A 15,429-nucleotide genomic window follows, 5' to 3' on the forward strand; every position below is an offset into this window, starting at 1 on the left:
CTGGCAAACTCTAAAAATTGCTCCTTTTAAAAACCAGGTTTTGTCAAAATTATGCAAAAAAAATCAATTTGTTACATGTAAGCAGACGAAACAAGTAAACTCAAACATAACTCAATAATGAGCCTTATTGAGACCTGTATTTCTTACTAAATGACAAAAACACGACAAATGTGGCTAAAAAAACAAAAATTCACGAATAATTATTGAAAAAAATCAAGTTCGAATTGAAATTTGCTCGACATAAAATCAAATGATTAAAAAAAGTCAGATACCACTCATTAAAGAACTTTGAGACCTGTCATCAATGAGACTGAGCAACAGAACAACCAAAATATCTACAAGAACTCGCAAACAAGAAAAAAATCACAAAATTTTTGAAAACAAGTGGTGTTGAAACAATTACTATTTATGAACTCGTTGGATAACAAATTTTGAATCAAAGTTCACACAGACCTGTCCTTTTAGAGATCAATAGACAGAACAACAAAAAAGATACAAAAAGGACAAAAAAAAATCAAAAATTTTTTTAATAAGAACAAGTGGTATCAAGTCGTGAAAGCCTTCAGATAAACAAAAATTTCAAACAGACTCAAATATAACTCAGAGATAGCTAATTATAGCTAAACGTATTGACACAAAATGATATAACAACAGACAAACAAAAAAGGTGGAAAAATAAAAAAACGGCTAACATTTTATGAAAATATGTATTGTCAAAAGTCGTTACAACGACTGGATTTCAATTCAAATCTGTAAATTAAAATAAAAATGCCCAAAAAGAGGGTTAAAACAACTAAAACTACGCATTATGAGAACACAAGTGTCACTTTTGTAGAAACTCCTGCAGAAAATGAAGAGAAAAACGGCGAAAATGGATGTCAAACTATCCAACGTGAAAAAAGTTCAGTCATAAAACATAATCCGTTTACACACTGATTTCTCGCTTCACTTTAAAAAGAGTTCGAAATTTTTCACGCTGCAAAAACTACTTCTTTTTTGTTCCTAGTACTCAACCGTGATTAAAATCACCATTCTCAATTCGACAGCCAGCCGGAAGAACTCCAGAAGCTTGAGGCTTCAAACCTTTACAAAACATCAACAACAAAATGTCAATCATCCTGCATCCCGCATCAACCCGCAACCATCATTCTTTTTCATTGAAGTTTTTATTTGTCCCGCCGAAGTTTTTATTAACTGATAAAAAATTGATAAAATTATAATTGATAAAAAATTCTAACCCTGTCCAAAGGAGGGAAATTTTAGCAATGATATCATTGGAGCAAGCAAAAAACAGTTAAGGCATGATTAAGAAACAAACATCACTAAATCTTCAGAACAAAATTTATTCAGCGTGAAAAATTGAAAAAGCGTAACTCTACAATACTAATGGACAAAAACTGACAAACTCAAAAACCTGATACGACTAACAATTGTAACGAATGAAGAAATCGCAGAAACTCTGCGGAAAGTAGATTCTATTAGAAACTGAAATGAATTTAAGAATTTGAAAACTAAATTTATAGCCACGAAGAAAGTAAAACTATGTCCTCGCAGAAATCCAAAACTTAAGTTTGGCGATATCTTTATAGAATCTCATCGCCATTTAAAATTGAAATTTATTAGGAAAACAGACACAGGGAAGAGATTTGAACTGAAAACATAGAAACATTTATTATCAAAAAGCAATATGAAATGTGAAAATCACTGTTGAAAAACCTTAACTACGCGCGAAAAATGAGCCAAACAGAGCGAAAAACGGTTGAACATATACACCATTCTGTTAAAAACTCTTCAAATTCAAGAAAAATCACTTCATTCAACGCAGCAAAAACCCTCTCTTGCTCAGCAAAAATTAGTCTACGGAGTAATGAACTCACTTTTGATTTTAGGTCAAATTATCACTGAACACACAGTACTTCAGGTTTTAAAAACCTCAAGAAAACCAATACTTTTTGAGTCGCAAAAAGACAGCGCACCAAATCAATTCAAATTCTTTGAATTATAATAAGGAGAGCACCTAAACAACAGCCGTTGAGAGACTGACGACAGGTATTAACTGCAATCATGTTGTAAATAGCAATGAAAGGGAGCACTCGCTACAAAGGGAGTAGGGTGAACACCAATTGTTAGACAGGGTAACGAGTCATCGATTGAAAAATCGCTGTTGGGTCATCCGGAACTCGGCAAATGGCCTCGACTGATTGCCATGGCTTTCACTAAGATTGTAAATAGAAGACGAACATGACGAACGACGACGTTCGTCCTTTTGAACAAAAGGTGAAGAAAATAAAAAAACGAAGGTGAAATTTCGATTTAGATGGTTTTGTCGATCAACTTCCCTTTATATCCCAACTGAGCACATTGAACCAAGGATAAAACCAAACTAGATAAGTCAAACATAGCTAGCAGATTGCCGTTGACGCGTTTGATGCCCATCGGGATTGAAACAGAAAAAGAAAAAAGAAGAGATAAATTGACAAAATTTGTTCAGTGTCAAATAGTGTCCTAATTCGGCGCACAGTTTCAGTTGGATTCTAAAACTATACTTGATTCATCTTCTGAACTGCAAAACTAATAAGCTTACTAACAAATGTCAGCTAGCAAACACTCTAATGAACTTTGATAACCTAATTCTCAATGACTTAATGACCGGGCTTTATCCAGTCTCTTTTGATTTTGATCTTTTGACCTTGACTGTATTCACTATCTTGCCTAATTAATTGATTGAATGGATTTAAAGACCAGTCAGTTGAAACAGTGAGTGAGGTAAGACAGAAGTCAAACGTGAAAGTCGTGATTTATGTAAAACAAAAAACGTGATCAAAAGGTAAAGCGAATTATAAAAAAAAAACGTAGCAGGAGAATTCAGGACAATTCCTGACGTACAATTCAAAGAATTGTCATTGACTAAAAAAACCAGACCTAGAAAGGACTATTAATGAATTGGGAAAACCCTTTCTAAAAAATCAGATCAAATAAAAAAAACAGAAAATCGATGTCAAGAGGCCGCATGTGAACAAAAAACCATTAGCGAGAAAAGAAAATTTGGTTCAAACAAAAAACTAGGCCTAGAGTGAATTATGAATGCAATGGGAAAACCATTTAGAAAAAAAATCCGATCCAAAAAATCGAAAAAACCGTAAAAATCAACGTGAAATGGCCGCATGTGAACAAAAAAATCACTAGCGACTAAGGGAATTTTTGTTCAAACACTGTTTTCTCACTCGCAAGTTTTCGCAAAAAAACTTCGCGCCGCACAACCACTCGCTTTTTCGCTCCACTTCCTGTTTCGGCGTGACCAAAATAAACTACTCCAATTTGACATCAAAAATCATGAAAATGTGTGATCAGATCTCGAAAAAAAGACAGCGCCCCAATACAATTCAAATTCATTGAATTGTAAAAAGGAGAGCGCCTAAATAATAGCCGTTTGAGAGGCTGACGGCGGTTATTAAACACAACCAAATAACAAAAAATTAACTGCTTTCCAATGAGTGATGAGAGGTTGGCTTTGGAACTACCTGGTTTAAACGCAAGGTGACTGCACTCACTGTGTCGAGACCAGGCAATCCATCGGATGGGAGAGGCAAAAAATGTGGGGTGGTTAAATCTCAAAATTTCCCTTCACGCTAGATAAATATGCCTCCACTGCAATTCAGTTGAACCACACACACTAAGACATTCATAATGTTCTTAAGGAAAAGGAATGGTACTTAACTCCCTCCGGCTTTACGAGTTAGTAAGGTTCCTGTAGACTAAAATTCAAATCCGTCAGACAAAAGTGGAAAAGTGGCGGGAGGCTTTTTTTGGGGTGGGGGGAGGAGGGGTGCGTGACAAGCAGAGTGGGTGGGGGTCAGAGGGGCCTAGCTTGAGGTGGACGAGGAGGAGTGGGGATCAAACTTTAAGAATCGCCCGTCACACCACGAATTTATGTCTCCAACAGTTTCAGTTAATCATGTACCTAGAGACTAGTAAGGCTCCAGGCTTTACCTGTTATGCTAATCTTGGTCAAATGGTCAGACCAAAAGTCGGTAGTAAGAAAAACTCCGTCAAAAGACCAACAAGATTGCTACAAACTTCTATTTATAGTAATTAGAGCGGAGAAATTTGGATATTTTCACAACTGTCTTTTTGCGTCTTATCCATTGCCCTATGGCTGGATTACCCATCTTGGTCGTTGAATTTTCAGAAAGGGAAATTGAAAACATTTTTTAACAAAAAAACTCCATTACATAGCCAAACATACCCGGCAGATTGCCGGAAAATAGACGCCGTTGATTCCAATAAGCATGATTGGGATTGAAAGAATAGAAGACATTGAAAAGAAAAATTTTTGTACAAAAACATTTTTTAAGTCCGATTTATTTTGATGGCAATTCGTAGTTGAACATAACGTACTTCTGTTTCTTAGAGAGAGGCTACAGGGAATACTATCAATAGCAATAAGCATTAGAGATGGTAACTAAGACTTATAGGAACGTCGTTCAAATAGCGGGCATCTAAAATTGGGCTTTATGGGTTTATCCCGTTTCTACTTCTGACTTCAATTTCTTATACTGACTCTGTTCATTTTGAATTGCTTCGCTGAGCAACTGATTTTCAAAATCGCTTTTAGCAGAATGAGAAAAGAGAGAAACTAGCCTAGAGAAGTCAAAAAGATATCACGCAAAATGTTGAAAAAGCGGCAAAATGAGGTAAAGCGAAACATTTTTTATTCCACGAAGTAAAAAACATAGCAGGACAAGTCCTGAAATACAATTCAAAGAATTGAAAGAAAAACTCAGACGTACTCTACCTGACCAGCAGATCAATTGAACAATGCCAGCCAGCACACAGAAATCATCAAAGAATTGAGAAACTAAAAGAATCAAAACTAAACAAAAACAAACTCATTGCTAAACATCTTGAATCTTTTAAACCTAAGGCAAAAATGTTTCCCTTTAAATCCATCTATTACAAAAATAAGTTCAAAACGAATTTCTGTTTCTGAAATCGGTCCAGTATTATATCTGCAAGACCTGAAAATGATTCATTGGCGCTTGAAGATCGATTAACTCGAAAATGACCAAAAAATTTAAGAAAAAAAATCAATTGCAAATTATAGGGAAACGTTGCTGAAAATGGTGATATAAATAGCTTCAGAATCTTTTTATGTGTCTCTCGAGGCTATCCAGTAACCCAATTCCAAGCTTTAAAAAACTCATTGGCTCAGATCGATAGGCAATAACTTTTAGAAAAAATTTCAAACTTCGAATTTCGTTCCATTAAAATGTTGAAAGTCATTCAATTGCCCTCTAGCAACTATTTAATAACACACTGTCAAACCCTGGATATGGTTACCTGGCTACTGATGCAAAAAAAATAAATAAAATACAAATATTTTTTAAAAAACTCGAAAAAATAGCAAAATCTATCAATAAAAACTTCTAAAAGTCGAAATGTTAAATTGTTGAAAACAAATCCATTGAAACTGAAAACCATGCAGTAACTTTATCAGAATGTGGAATAGGTTTTCTTGCACTTGAGAATGGACGAATATCAAAAACTGACAAAAACTTTAGGAAACATTAAAAAAAAATTGCAGATCTTATCAAAAAAATGCTAAAATTCGAGACGTTTAAAAATTAAAAAGCATTCCATTGTTACTAGAAACTTTGCAGTGCCCTATTAACAAAGCTCAAAGGAGATTGCCTGGTCCCTGAAACTGGAAAACTGAAAAAAATGATGAAAATTTTCAAAAACCTGAAAAAAAAGCGAAATTGTTCAAAAAAATTGCTAAAATTTGTAATATTCAAAAGTTGAAACCTACTCCATGGCAACCAGAAAACTTTCAGTAACTTATTATCCAACCCCTGATGAGGTTTTCTTGCCCCTGGGACTCAAGCAACTTGAATGATGACAATAAATTTGTCAAAAAACATGAAAAAATTTCAACTTTTGTCAAAAAATGCTAAAATTCATGATGTCAGAAAGTTTAAAACCGATCAATTACCAATAGAAACTGTGCAATAATATATCATCAAACCCCTAATCAAACCCTAGAGAAGGTTTCGTGACACCTAGGGCTAAAAAAACTCAAAAATGAAAAAATTTTCAGAAAACCTGAAAAAAATTGCAAAAAATTAGTATCATTTTGTGTGTTTGTGTTTGTAGTACAACATATAGCCCATAAAATAGCTATAACCAGCAATTTTGTCTCGCAAAAGGCCTTCAAAAACTTTTAAAACCTTTAACGTAAGACTAAACAAAAAAAATCACAAAAAACATAAAAATTTGCACCATTTTGAGCCGAAAAACTCCTAAAAATGACCTTTTAACCTTAAAATAAGGCCATCCCAGCAGCTGCACCACAATGCACTTGAGGGAATACTAAAGTCCACTGTGAGCCTCCGATGAAACTTAATGCCCGCTGGGCTTTACCTGTTTATCCCGTTTTGAAAGATCAAAGTCATTGAAAAATGTGTGAACACATCTTAAAAAAAACATAGCCGGGAGAATTCCGGAAACGTCTCGAACAGTCGTCTTACTGAAAGAATTACCTTTTAAATCGATTGCTTCCTACTAAAGTGACTACTAAGAACAAAAAAAATCAGTAAAAAAAAGAAGCCCATAAAACCAACTAAACAAAAAAAACTATATTACACCTACATATAAAACGAGTCAAATTTTTTGTACGCAATTTAAAACATGAAATTACACAAGCAGCAACATTCAACCCATGCAAGGCTCCTTTGTTGTAAAACAACAGTTGCACCTTTGCTGTGAGGCTCCTTTTAAACTCAAACTACAAACAAAAAAAAACTTGGAAGAATTCGACAAAAACGGCCAAAATCGGATTAGTATGCGAACAATTTCGTAAAACAAAATCACCTCACGTCAAAAAGAGGTAACCAGTTCAGGATTTATCAAAAAGACGCTGAAATATGTACTACTTTGGTTAAAAAAAGTCCGCTCAAATAGCTAAAAATGAAGAAATTTATTGCGGTGGGGGCGGTGGGGGGTAGGTAGGTGTTGGGGGATAAATAGGTGGTGAGGGGGGTTTGCGCGGTGTAGTTTAGATAACTAGGGGTGACTTATATAGGAACCAAAAATCTCAAAATGACCTCTTCACCTTGAACATTACCAGCAGTTCCTAATTACTATACATTACAAGAGAAGCTACTGTTAAAGTCCAATGTTCGAAAACAGAAGTCAATGTTCGAAAACAATCAAAAACTGAGGTAAATGCTCGAACAAAAAGAAGTCAAAATTCAAGTCATGAACAAACCACATTAAAGTGTCTTAAAAATGCCGACAATATTTTAGGTGCGGGGGCTAGGAGGGGTGGGTGAGTAGATATGTTGGGGAGGTGGGTAGTGCTGGGGTAGTTGGGGGGGGGGGGGGGGGGTAGGTGGGGGTAGTTAGGTAAGGGAGGGGGTAGTTTTGGGGGTAGGGTGGCTGGGGGAAGACGGGGGGGGGGTAAGTTGGGGCGGGGGTAGGTAGGTGTGGGGGGGTAGGTAGGTGTTGGGGGGGGGGTGGGTGCGTGGGTAGGTGTTGGGGGGGGGGGGGGTAGATAGGTGGCGGTGGGGGGTTGTGCGGTGTAGTTTATTTAGATAATTAGGGGTGACCTATATAGGAACAAAAAATCTCAAAATGACCTCTTCCCCTTGAACATTACCAGCAGTTCCTAATTACCATACATTACAAACGAAGCTACTGTTAAAGTCCAATGTTCGAAAACAGAAGTCAACAATCAAAAACGGAGGTAAATGCTCCAACAAAAAGAAGTCAAAATTCAAGTCAAGAACAAACTTGCTTTCTGCTAAAAAAAACCTGTAGAATCTCAATACTCCTCTTCGAGTCGTAAAAACCTGTAGAATCTCAATACTCGTCTTCGAGTCGTAAAAACACAGCGCACCAATACAATTCAAATTCTTTGAATTGTAAAAAAAATAGGAGCGCTATAATAGCCGGCTGAGAAGATGAGGGCGGCTATTAATAAGGACTTCGCTCAGCTTAGTGTTACGGTCCTAAAACGGAAACGATTACATATTTCCAATTCTCACCGTGGTAGCTCCGATACCAAAGGCGGACACGTCCGTCAGTGATGTGATGAGAATTGAAACTCCCGCATGTTTGACCATCAGGCCGATCTTGTCTCTCACCTCACCATCTTTCTCCTTGCCGTGCAGATTCTCCAGGGCAGCCACAAACACAAACATGTTGTCCACTCCAATACCTGATAAACAAAAAGATAATGCCCGAGAAGCTTAATATTCCTCAAATTCTATATAATATGATCATCCAAAGCACTGCTTAAAAAGGCGGTAGGAAAACGTTTGAGGTCAGTAACGGTTAAGTTAGACCAAGAATTTTGGTGTGAAAAGGGAGAAAAATGTGTAGATTTTTTTTTTCGTAGTAAGCTCACTGATCCTGCCAATTAAAAAGAAAGGGAACAATGATGCAAATTGTAGAATAACAATAAAACGTAGAAAAGAAATACTTGAGATGATTTGAAAATAAGTAACAATGAAAGTATAATGACCGAGGAGGAGAAAGGGTAGCAGTCGGTTGAGAGGCCCAGCGGCAATTCCCACAGCAGAGGAGAGACCATACGAGATGCCCACTGACATCACAATGCACATCACTCCAGCCAACGCAACGAAGATCTAAACCAAACAGTTAGACTTCCGTGTTGAAACATTATTGAGGCAAAAAGTTGAAAATTAAGAAAAGCTAGCAAAGAATTAGTAAAGTTAGAAATTAAGAAATTAATAATAAAATTAATAAGTTAACCTAAGTTATTGAGGCAAATTTTTCAAGTGATCGAGAGCACAAATTTACAATTTACTTAATAATAAATAGAATGATACATTCGACAAAAGCAAATCTTTGAAACATATTCCCATTGAGCAAATAATTGAAACAACCCAATATTCCCATTGAGTTTGCTAACGCTTTCGCAAGTTGCGAATTAATTATAACTGGCATAATTTTTGTGAAATGAAACAAAACGGTTATAAATGTCACATTTTAAACAGGTAAATTTTAAAATGGGTCACTCCAACACAATTGACACCCAACTTAATTTCTTCATTACATGGAATTATCTCTCTGCAGAATTTAGTCCCGTTCTACCTTGTGATCTCGGCAGTTGAGGTTTCCCAATGTAAGGAACAGATAGAGAACCACCAACACATATCCCATTCCAAGAAACCTCAGGTCATCCTTAATAGCCCCTGCTCCAATGTCCTTGAAACTGCGCACTGCCATGTAATACAGGGTGTAACCTTCACTCTCTATTCCTTTGGAGCACTCGTCAAGGTAGTTCTGCTCCCATTCCGCTATTTTGGGCTGAAAGAAATTATGAAATGTCTTTTCCTTCCGTGCAATTCTGTAGTACCAAAAAACAAAACGCAGGTCACTAAAACTGGCAAAAACAATGAGATTGTGTCTTAAGCAATGACTATTAAAAATAAGATGAGTCTATTCCTTCGAAAATGTTGGAGATTCAAATTCGAATAGCGGAAAGAGTGGCGACAAAAACCTTTTTGTTGTGCTTTGGGTATTATAAAACTGTTCCGATTTCTGATCTAGATCTTCTATTAAAAAACAACCTGTTTTGAAGCAGCATTTATGAACAATGAGTTCTGTATGCCACTCTTCATATATCTATGCATAACAGAATAGAATAAGCATGACAGCTACTTGAATACTAACTTCAGGGTCGAGGAGCTCATTGTTGGTCTTAAGGAAGTAAGTAAGCGACAGAGCAGTCGCCTTTTCGATAACTCGATCGGCATTCTTTGTCACTCCTCCCATTGTCTCTTCCACGTCAATACTCCATCCCTCGTCGTCAGAACTTAAGAAAAAATAATAGAGTATTAGAAAAGAACTTCAGGTAGGTTTAATGTTGATAGTCGATTTGGGCGACAGGGGATTAAACCGACACTAAGAATGAGAACTTTAGCCAACCAGCAGGCCACAATCTGCAATGATTGGACAAACAACTGATTGTTTTGACCTATCGGCCAAACAGAATTAAACTGTCGGCTAAAATTTTTTTAATTTTTCCTTGTCGGCTAAACGCCCAGACGGCCAACTTTTCCGGCACCAGTTTCAATGTAGCTGAAGCATTATTCAAAAGCTGGAAAGTTTAGATGCAAGAATCAAGAAAGAAAAACTGATAGAATTTAAACTGCGAAATGAAACAAAGAGGTTTAGAGGTTAAAAGGGGGCTCTGCTGCTTTATTGGAAACTTACATTTCTGTAACGTTGAATCTACAAGGAGCAGAGACAGAAAACCTGCTACCTTTGCATCAATTAAATCGGAGTTTTTTAAATCGGAAGTTTTTATCACTGGTGCTAATTTAGATTACGAAGTCAATAATTGAGCTCAAACTCGAATTGAATCTAAGTGGAAGAATTTTTGAGACAAGTAATTCATTAATAAATAGGAGGTCAGAACAAATAAATGCGGCAATTCAGCTCAGAATAGGTTTGAAAAGCTGACCTAAATTACCACTTTCAACAGCAGCAGCACTTCCGGGAACGATTCGAAGCGTAAAACTGTCGCAAGCACAAATTAGGTAACACAAAGTTTAACAACCTTAAAGAATCTTAAGAGAAGACAAATAAGTAAATTTTAAAAACAGTATTTTTAAAGAGGAGATTTGCATTGGTGTTAAACACTTAATCGTCAAATAATTGAAACAAAGCCGGCAGATTGCCGAAAAATAGCCGCGATAGACGCTTGTGGCCTACCATGAATTGAAACAACTAAAGAAATAAGATTGACAGATCGAGCACCAGCTTTTTAATAGACCACTAGACTTTTTGGGTTAGATTCGGACTGTCACTTTTATGAGACACATTTGCTCTACAAGGAAAAACCCCTAATGGAGCTTTTCAAAATCAATATTCAATATTAAAACTCAAGACTCTATTACTTGGGAATTAGGGCATCTAAGTTTGGCACTACTTAGATGCACACTGTTGACCTTTAATTAGTAAATTAGTAAGTCCGATAAGTGAGTTCAGAAGTCATTTTTTTGAGTGAGGTAAGTCACGAAATTGACCTAAAAGCAGAAATGACGTCATGAACACAAATTTTAACTGCAAAGCAGTAGAAGTCACTGAAGTCATTGAAAAAGTCAATTCCAAGAAGTCAGATCGTAAGAATCATCGATGCAGACGACGAAAAAAAAACATAGCCGGACAAGTCCTGACGTACAATTCAAAGAATTTTCATTGACTAAACAAACAAGAGACCTAGAACGGACTATGAATGGATTGGGAAATCCATTTAGAAAAAAATCCAATCGAGAAAATCGAAAACAAACAGTTAAAATGAAAGTGAAATTGCCGCACGTGAACAAAAAACCCCTAGCCAGAAAGCGAATTTTTGTTCAAACACCGTTTTCTCACTCTACTTTAAAACTAGAGTGGAACAATTTCACGCAGCAAAACCACTCGCATTTTAGCTCCACTTCCTGTTTCGGCGTGACCAAAATCACCACTCCAATTTGACTTCAAAAATCATGAAAATGTGTGAACAGATCTTTAAAAAAGACAGCGCCCCAATACAATTCAAATTCTTTGTATTGTAAAAAAAAATTAGGAGCGCTATAAGAGCCACCTGGAATTGCTGACGCAGCTATTAAAAACAGATACTTCAACGAAAAAATCGCAAAAGTATACGCGAAAAGCAACATTGAGATAACAAACAAAATCGAAAACCTCTTTCAGAAAGAAAAAACAATGTTCCCAAATTTCTATCACAGGTTCCCATCTAGTTTTGTAAATAACCCAAAGAGCACACAAAAATCTACTGAATTTGGCTTGCATTGGAAATCAGTACTCAAGTCAATGCAAAATAGCATTGCAACCAGCAGAAAACTAAATTTCAAATATAAACAAAACCGGCTAATTGGATCTCTCATTTTACCATCTTTTCTCCAAGGCCAAAACAAATAATTCTATATAATATAAAATAATTTTATAACAAATAATTCTGATATTAATGGCAAGAATACGCTTGGTGTTGCTTTCTGTGCATGTGAAAAAAGTTCCCTAATCGAGAAAAATATTTGTACGTCTGAGACATTTACGTTAACCACAAATAATATCGAAAGGTCTGAGGTCAAACCAAAAAGTAGCATATTCAAATAATTTATAAAGCATGATAGAATGAAAATAACAAAAAACATCATTTTGTTTGAAATCCGGTCAACTAAGAAAGATTTTTAATCGTGAAACCTAAACCATCAAAACTCATGTTAGAAACTATACGAGAATTGTAATAACTTCTGATCAACTAATTAGGGATTTATTCAGTGCAACCGTGTTTTTATAACAACACTTTAAAATTATGTTTTGTTTTACAGCACCCTACAATGTGAAAAATATCCCGTACTCTTAGGGAGAGGGGCCGTAAAAGTTATATCCCCACTAAGCTGGGGGCCTGAAAAAAAATCCACTTTTTGTTATTCGTTATTCACACTAGAGGGAAATTAATTGTTGTATATAGAATACAAAACAATAACATTATTCCTGATGCCTACGGCGAAACTTGTGAAACCACTTTGTGAAACATACCGTCACACCAATTTGTTTACAGTAAACATAAAAACTACACAAATTTTTTGAAATAAATTAAACAAATAAAAATTTTAACGCTAAATTTAAACACTTCACTCTACAAGATTAGTTAGAAATTAAAACACAAACAACTAACGTCGGGCGAATTGCTCTCAAACGACCAGCGAGCTGTTGGCTTCGTCAGTAGCAAGCCAAGGTTTAGTGAGGCTAGCTTTAGCTTGATTGGACTCTGCAACTTTTAGTTAACTAGCCTTGTTAGTAAATAAATCAAATAAAAAACTGATATTTTGAAAATTATTGCAGTATTGCAAAAAGTAAAAAAAGCTTCCCGATTTCGCAGTGAAAATTTTAAAAACTATTTTTTGTCTCTATAGTTATGTCAAGTAACCCATTTGCAAGATTTGAAAAGCTTCCGTGGCCAGTAATCATAGTTAAACTCAGAAAAGGACAAAAATATTTAAAAATTTTGAAAACAATCGCAAATTTTACCAAAATGTTGTTAAAATTCAAAATATTAAAATCTTCAAAACCATTTTATTGTCTCACGAGACTATCCAGTTTTCCTATTTCAAGCTTTAAACAGATTTGCTGGCTCATAAAGATCCATAAACTTGGAACATAATAATTTTCCTAAAATTTGAAATTAACATTTATTCAAAAATTGCTAAAGCTGGAGTCATTAAAAAATGACAACCAATCCTTTAACTCTAGAAACTACGCGACAGATTATCAAAAAACCTTGGAGGAGGTCTCTAGGATCCTGGTGACTGAAGAATTGCTGATATTAAAATCTTGAAAAACATTCAATTACATCTAGAAGCTATGCAGTAACCTATAATCAAACCCTAGATGAGTTTATATGGCTTTTGAGGCTGGAGAAACCTAAAAAGTTACCTAAAAAATTGCAAGTTGCATAAAAAAACTGCTAAAATTTATGATAAAAGTTGAAAAATAAACCATGGCCAAAAAACACTTTCCAGTACCTCATCAAACCCTAACGCAGATTTTCTGCTACGCTGAAAAAAACTGAATAATGACAATAAATGTAAAAAAATATTAAAAAAATGAAAAAAAAAACGCAAGTTTTGTAAAAAAAAATGCTAAAGTTCGAGGTGTTGAAATCTTTAAAAACAATTTATTTCATTTAGAAACTATACAGTAACCTACTATCAAACCCTAGAGGAGGTTCTTCGGCTCTCGAGGCTGGATAAACCTAGAAGCCGACAAAAATTTTCAAAATACTTGAAAAAATGCAAGTTTTATTTAAAAAAAATTGATAAAATTTGTCATATTAAATAATTGAAAGCTAATTTGAGCCAAAAGACTTAAGTTGTAGTACTTGCATTTTCAACTTGTAAAGGCTGGCAGTCAATTTATGAACACGAACTAGCTGACGTCACATAGTTAAGAGAACATTATCAGATCACTGCTCAGTTTGTTAAAAATCAGAGACAATTATTGCATCTTACAAACATAGCCGACAGATTGACGTCAAATAGCCGCGAAAGAGGCTGCTGAGGCCTTAAGTTACAAAAAAAGTACTGGCACCAATGAGAAAAAGTTGCTCACCAAACAAACAGAAATTCTGATTTCCAATTACATCGTTATCTACCCAAACTTCAAAAAGGCTAAAGTACTTCAAATCAAAGCTCAAAATCATCTAGTTTGGTTCTCCTCTATTAAATTCCATTGAGACTTGACATTCTAAATTTAGATTTAATAAGAGATCAAAAGTCATTTTGCAACTGAAGTAAATCATAAAATCAAAAAATTTGTTACACCAATGACCTAAAAACGCATCCAAAGAGAGCAGAACAAATGCAGCTGATGAGTGGAGCAGTCGCCAAAAAGACGACGAGTTATATCAAACCACGATTAGAGTATTAATCGCCTTGCCATCGTTTCGCGGCTATTAAAAACCAAAAACAGTTGTTGGTGAAAATGGTACAAAACAATTTTGCTTATTTTGGCATAGCTTGGCAACTGTAAACCCTATAAGCTAAGCTGTGATTTGGTGTAAAAATTTTGAACGATAGCAACCATTGATCGTACAAAATTTCCAAAACGTTCTATTTTTAGCTACCAAGAGATTAGTTCGGTTAACTCTTATTTCTGCTGTAAACAAGGGTTTCCCTAATGCCTTTCTGTTACTGACACTATCAAATGCCGACAAAACTAATAAATGCCCAATTAGAGGAGACTATTTGATTGATTTAATTTGCTTTTGACTCACCCAATAGGAGGGGAGATCAGAGATTCGTATCAGAAGAGATTTTACAACAAAAATACATAGCGTCCTGGACACTTGTAGCCCACAAAAGGGGAGATCTCTTCTAGATTTCCCTCAAACTAACCCAATGAGAGGGGACTTGAGAAATTCGACAAATGGGGGAATGAACAAAAGAACCAATGTAGAATAACTTTTAATTGCATTTTGAAATCCAAAATGGAATACTTGATTCAACGAGTATTACATACCACGCTAATGATTATTAATTTGAATTTTAATTGTGAAAATGTATGTATTTGATTCAGAAAACCTTATTAATGCTTCTTACAGATTAAAATTAAAAAAGACCACCAAACAAAGTTCGCACGACAAACTATTTTTAAGCTTCTATCAATGCTGATATTCCCCGGTAAGCAATATTAAGTTCCTTTTTGTCTACCTTTTAATTGAAAACCTTCACTAACTAACTTACTCCTTGGAATCCTGGATGGCTTTGATGATATCCTCTTTGGTGAGTCTTTCAACCTTGTAGCGACTGTAGGACCACAGAGAGAGAATGGACATCTGCAGACATTCTGATCCCATTTCGTAGCACACCCGATCAAACCTGAAATCCAAAA

At 35.4% G+C, this 15,429-nt stretch overlaps 2 protein-coding genes across 3 annotated transcripts in view; one reads left to right on the top strand and one right to left on the bottom strand.

The window, feature by feature from the left end:
- The window catches only part of LOC142337669 (polyadenylate-binding protein-interacting protein 1-like), a 509,163-nt gene that overhangs the window by 167,777 nt on the left and 325,957 nt on the right, over window positions 1-15,429 (top strand). The window lies entirely within an intron of this gene.
- The window catches only part of LOC142337667 (patched domain-containing protein 3-like), a 72,686-nt gene that overhangs the window by 33,762 nt on the left and 23,495 nt on the right, over window positions 1-15,429 (bottom strand). Inside the window, exons 5-10 of the mRNA XM_075387083.1 lie at window positions 15,282-15,416; window positions 10,243-10,260; window positions 9,700-9,841; window positions 9,118-9,333; window positions 8,525-8,648; window positions 8,046-8,218 (exon numbers count right to left, since the gene is read on the bottom strand). Of these exons, the coding sequence (XP_075243198.1) occupies window positions 8,046-8,218; window positions 8,525-8,648; window positions 9,118-9,333; window positions 9,700-9,841; window positions 10,243-10,260; window positions 15,282-15,416 (808 nt within the window). The remainder of the gene's footprint in view (window positions 1-8,045; window positions 8,219-8,524; window positions 8,649-9,117; window positions 9,334-9,699; window positions 9,842-10,242; window positions 10,261-15,281; window positions 15,417-15,429) is intronic.

Source organism: Convolutriloba macropyga, chromosome 4 (genome assembly GCF_964194025.1).
Source record: "Convolutriloba macropyga chromosome 4, txConMacr16.3, whole genome shotgun sequence".
Classification (NCBI taxonomy): domain Eukaryota; kingdom Metazoa; phylum Xenacoelomorpha; order Acoela; family Convolutidae; genus Convolutriloba; species Convolutriloba macropyga.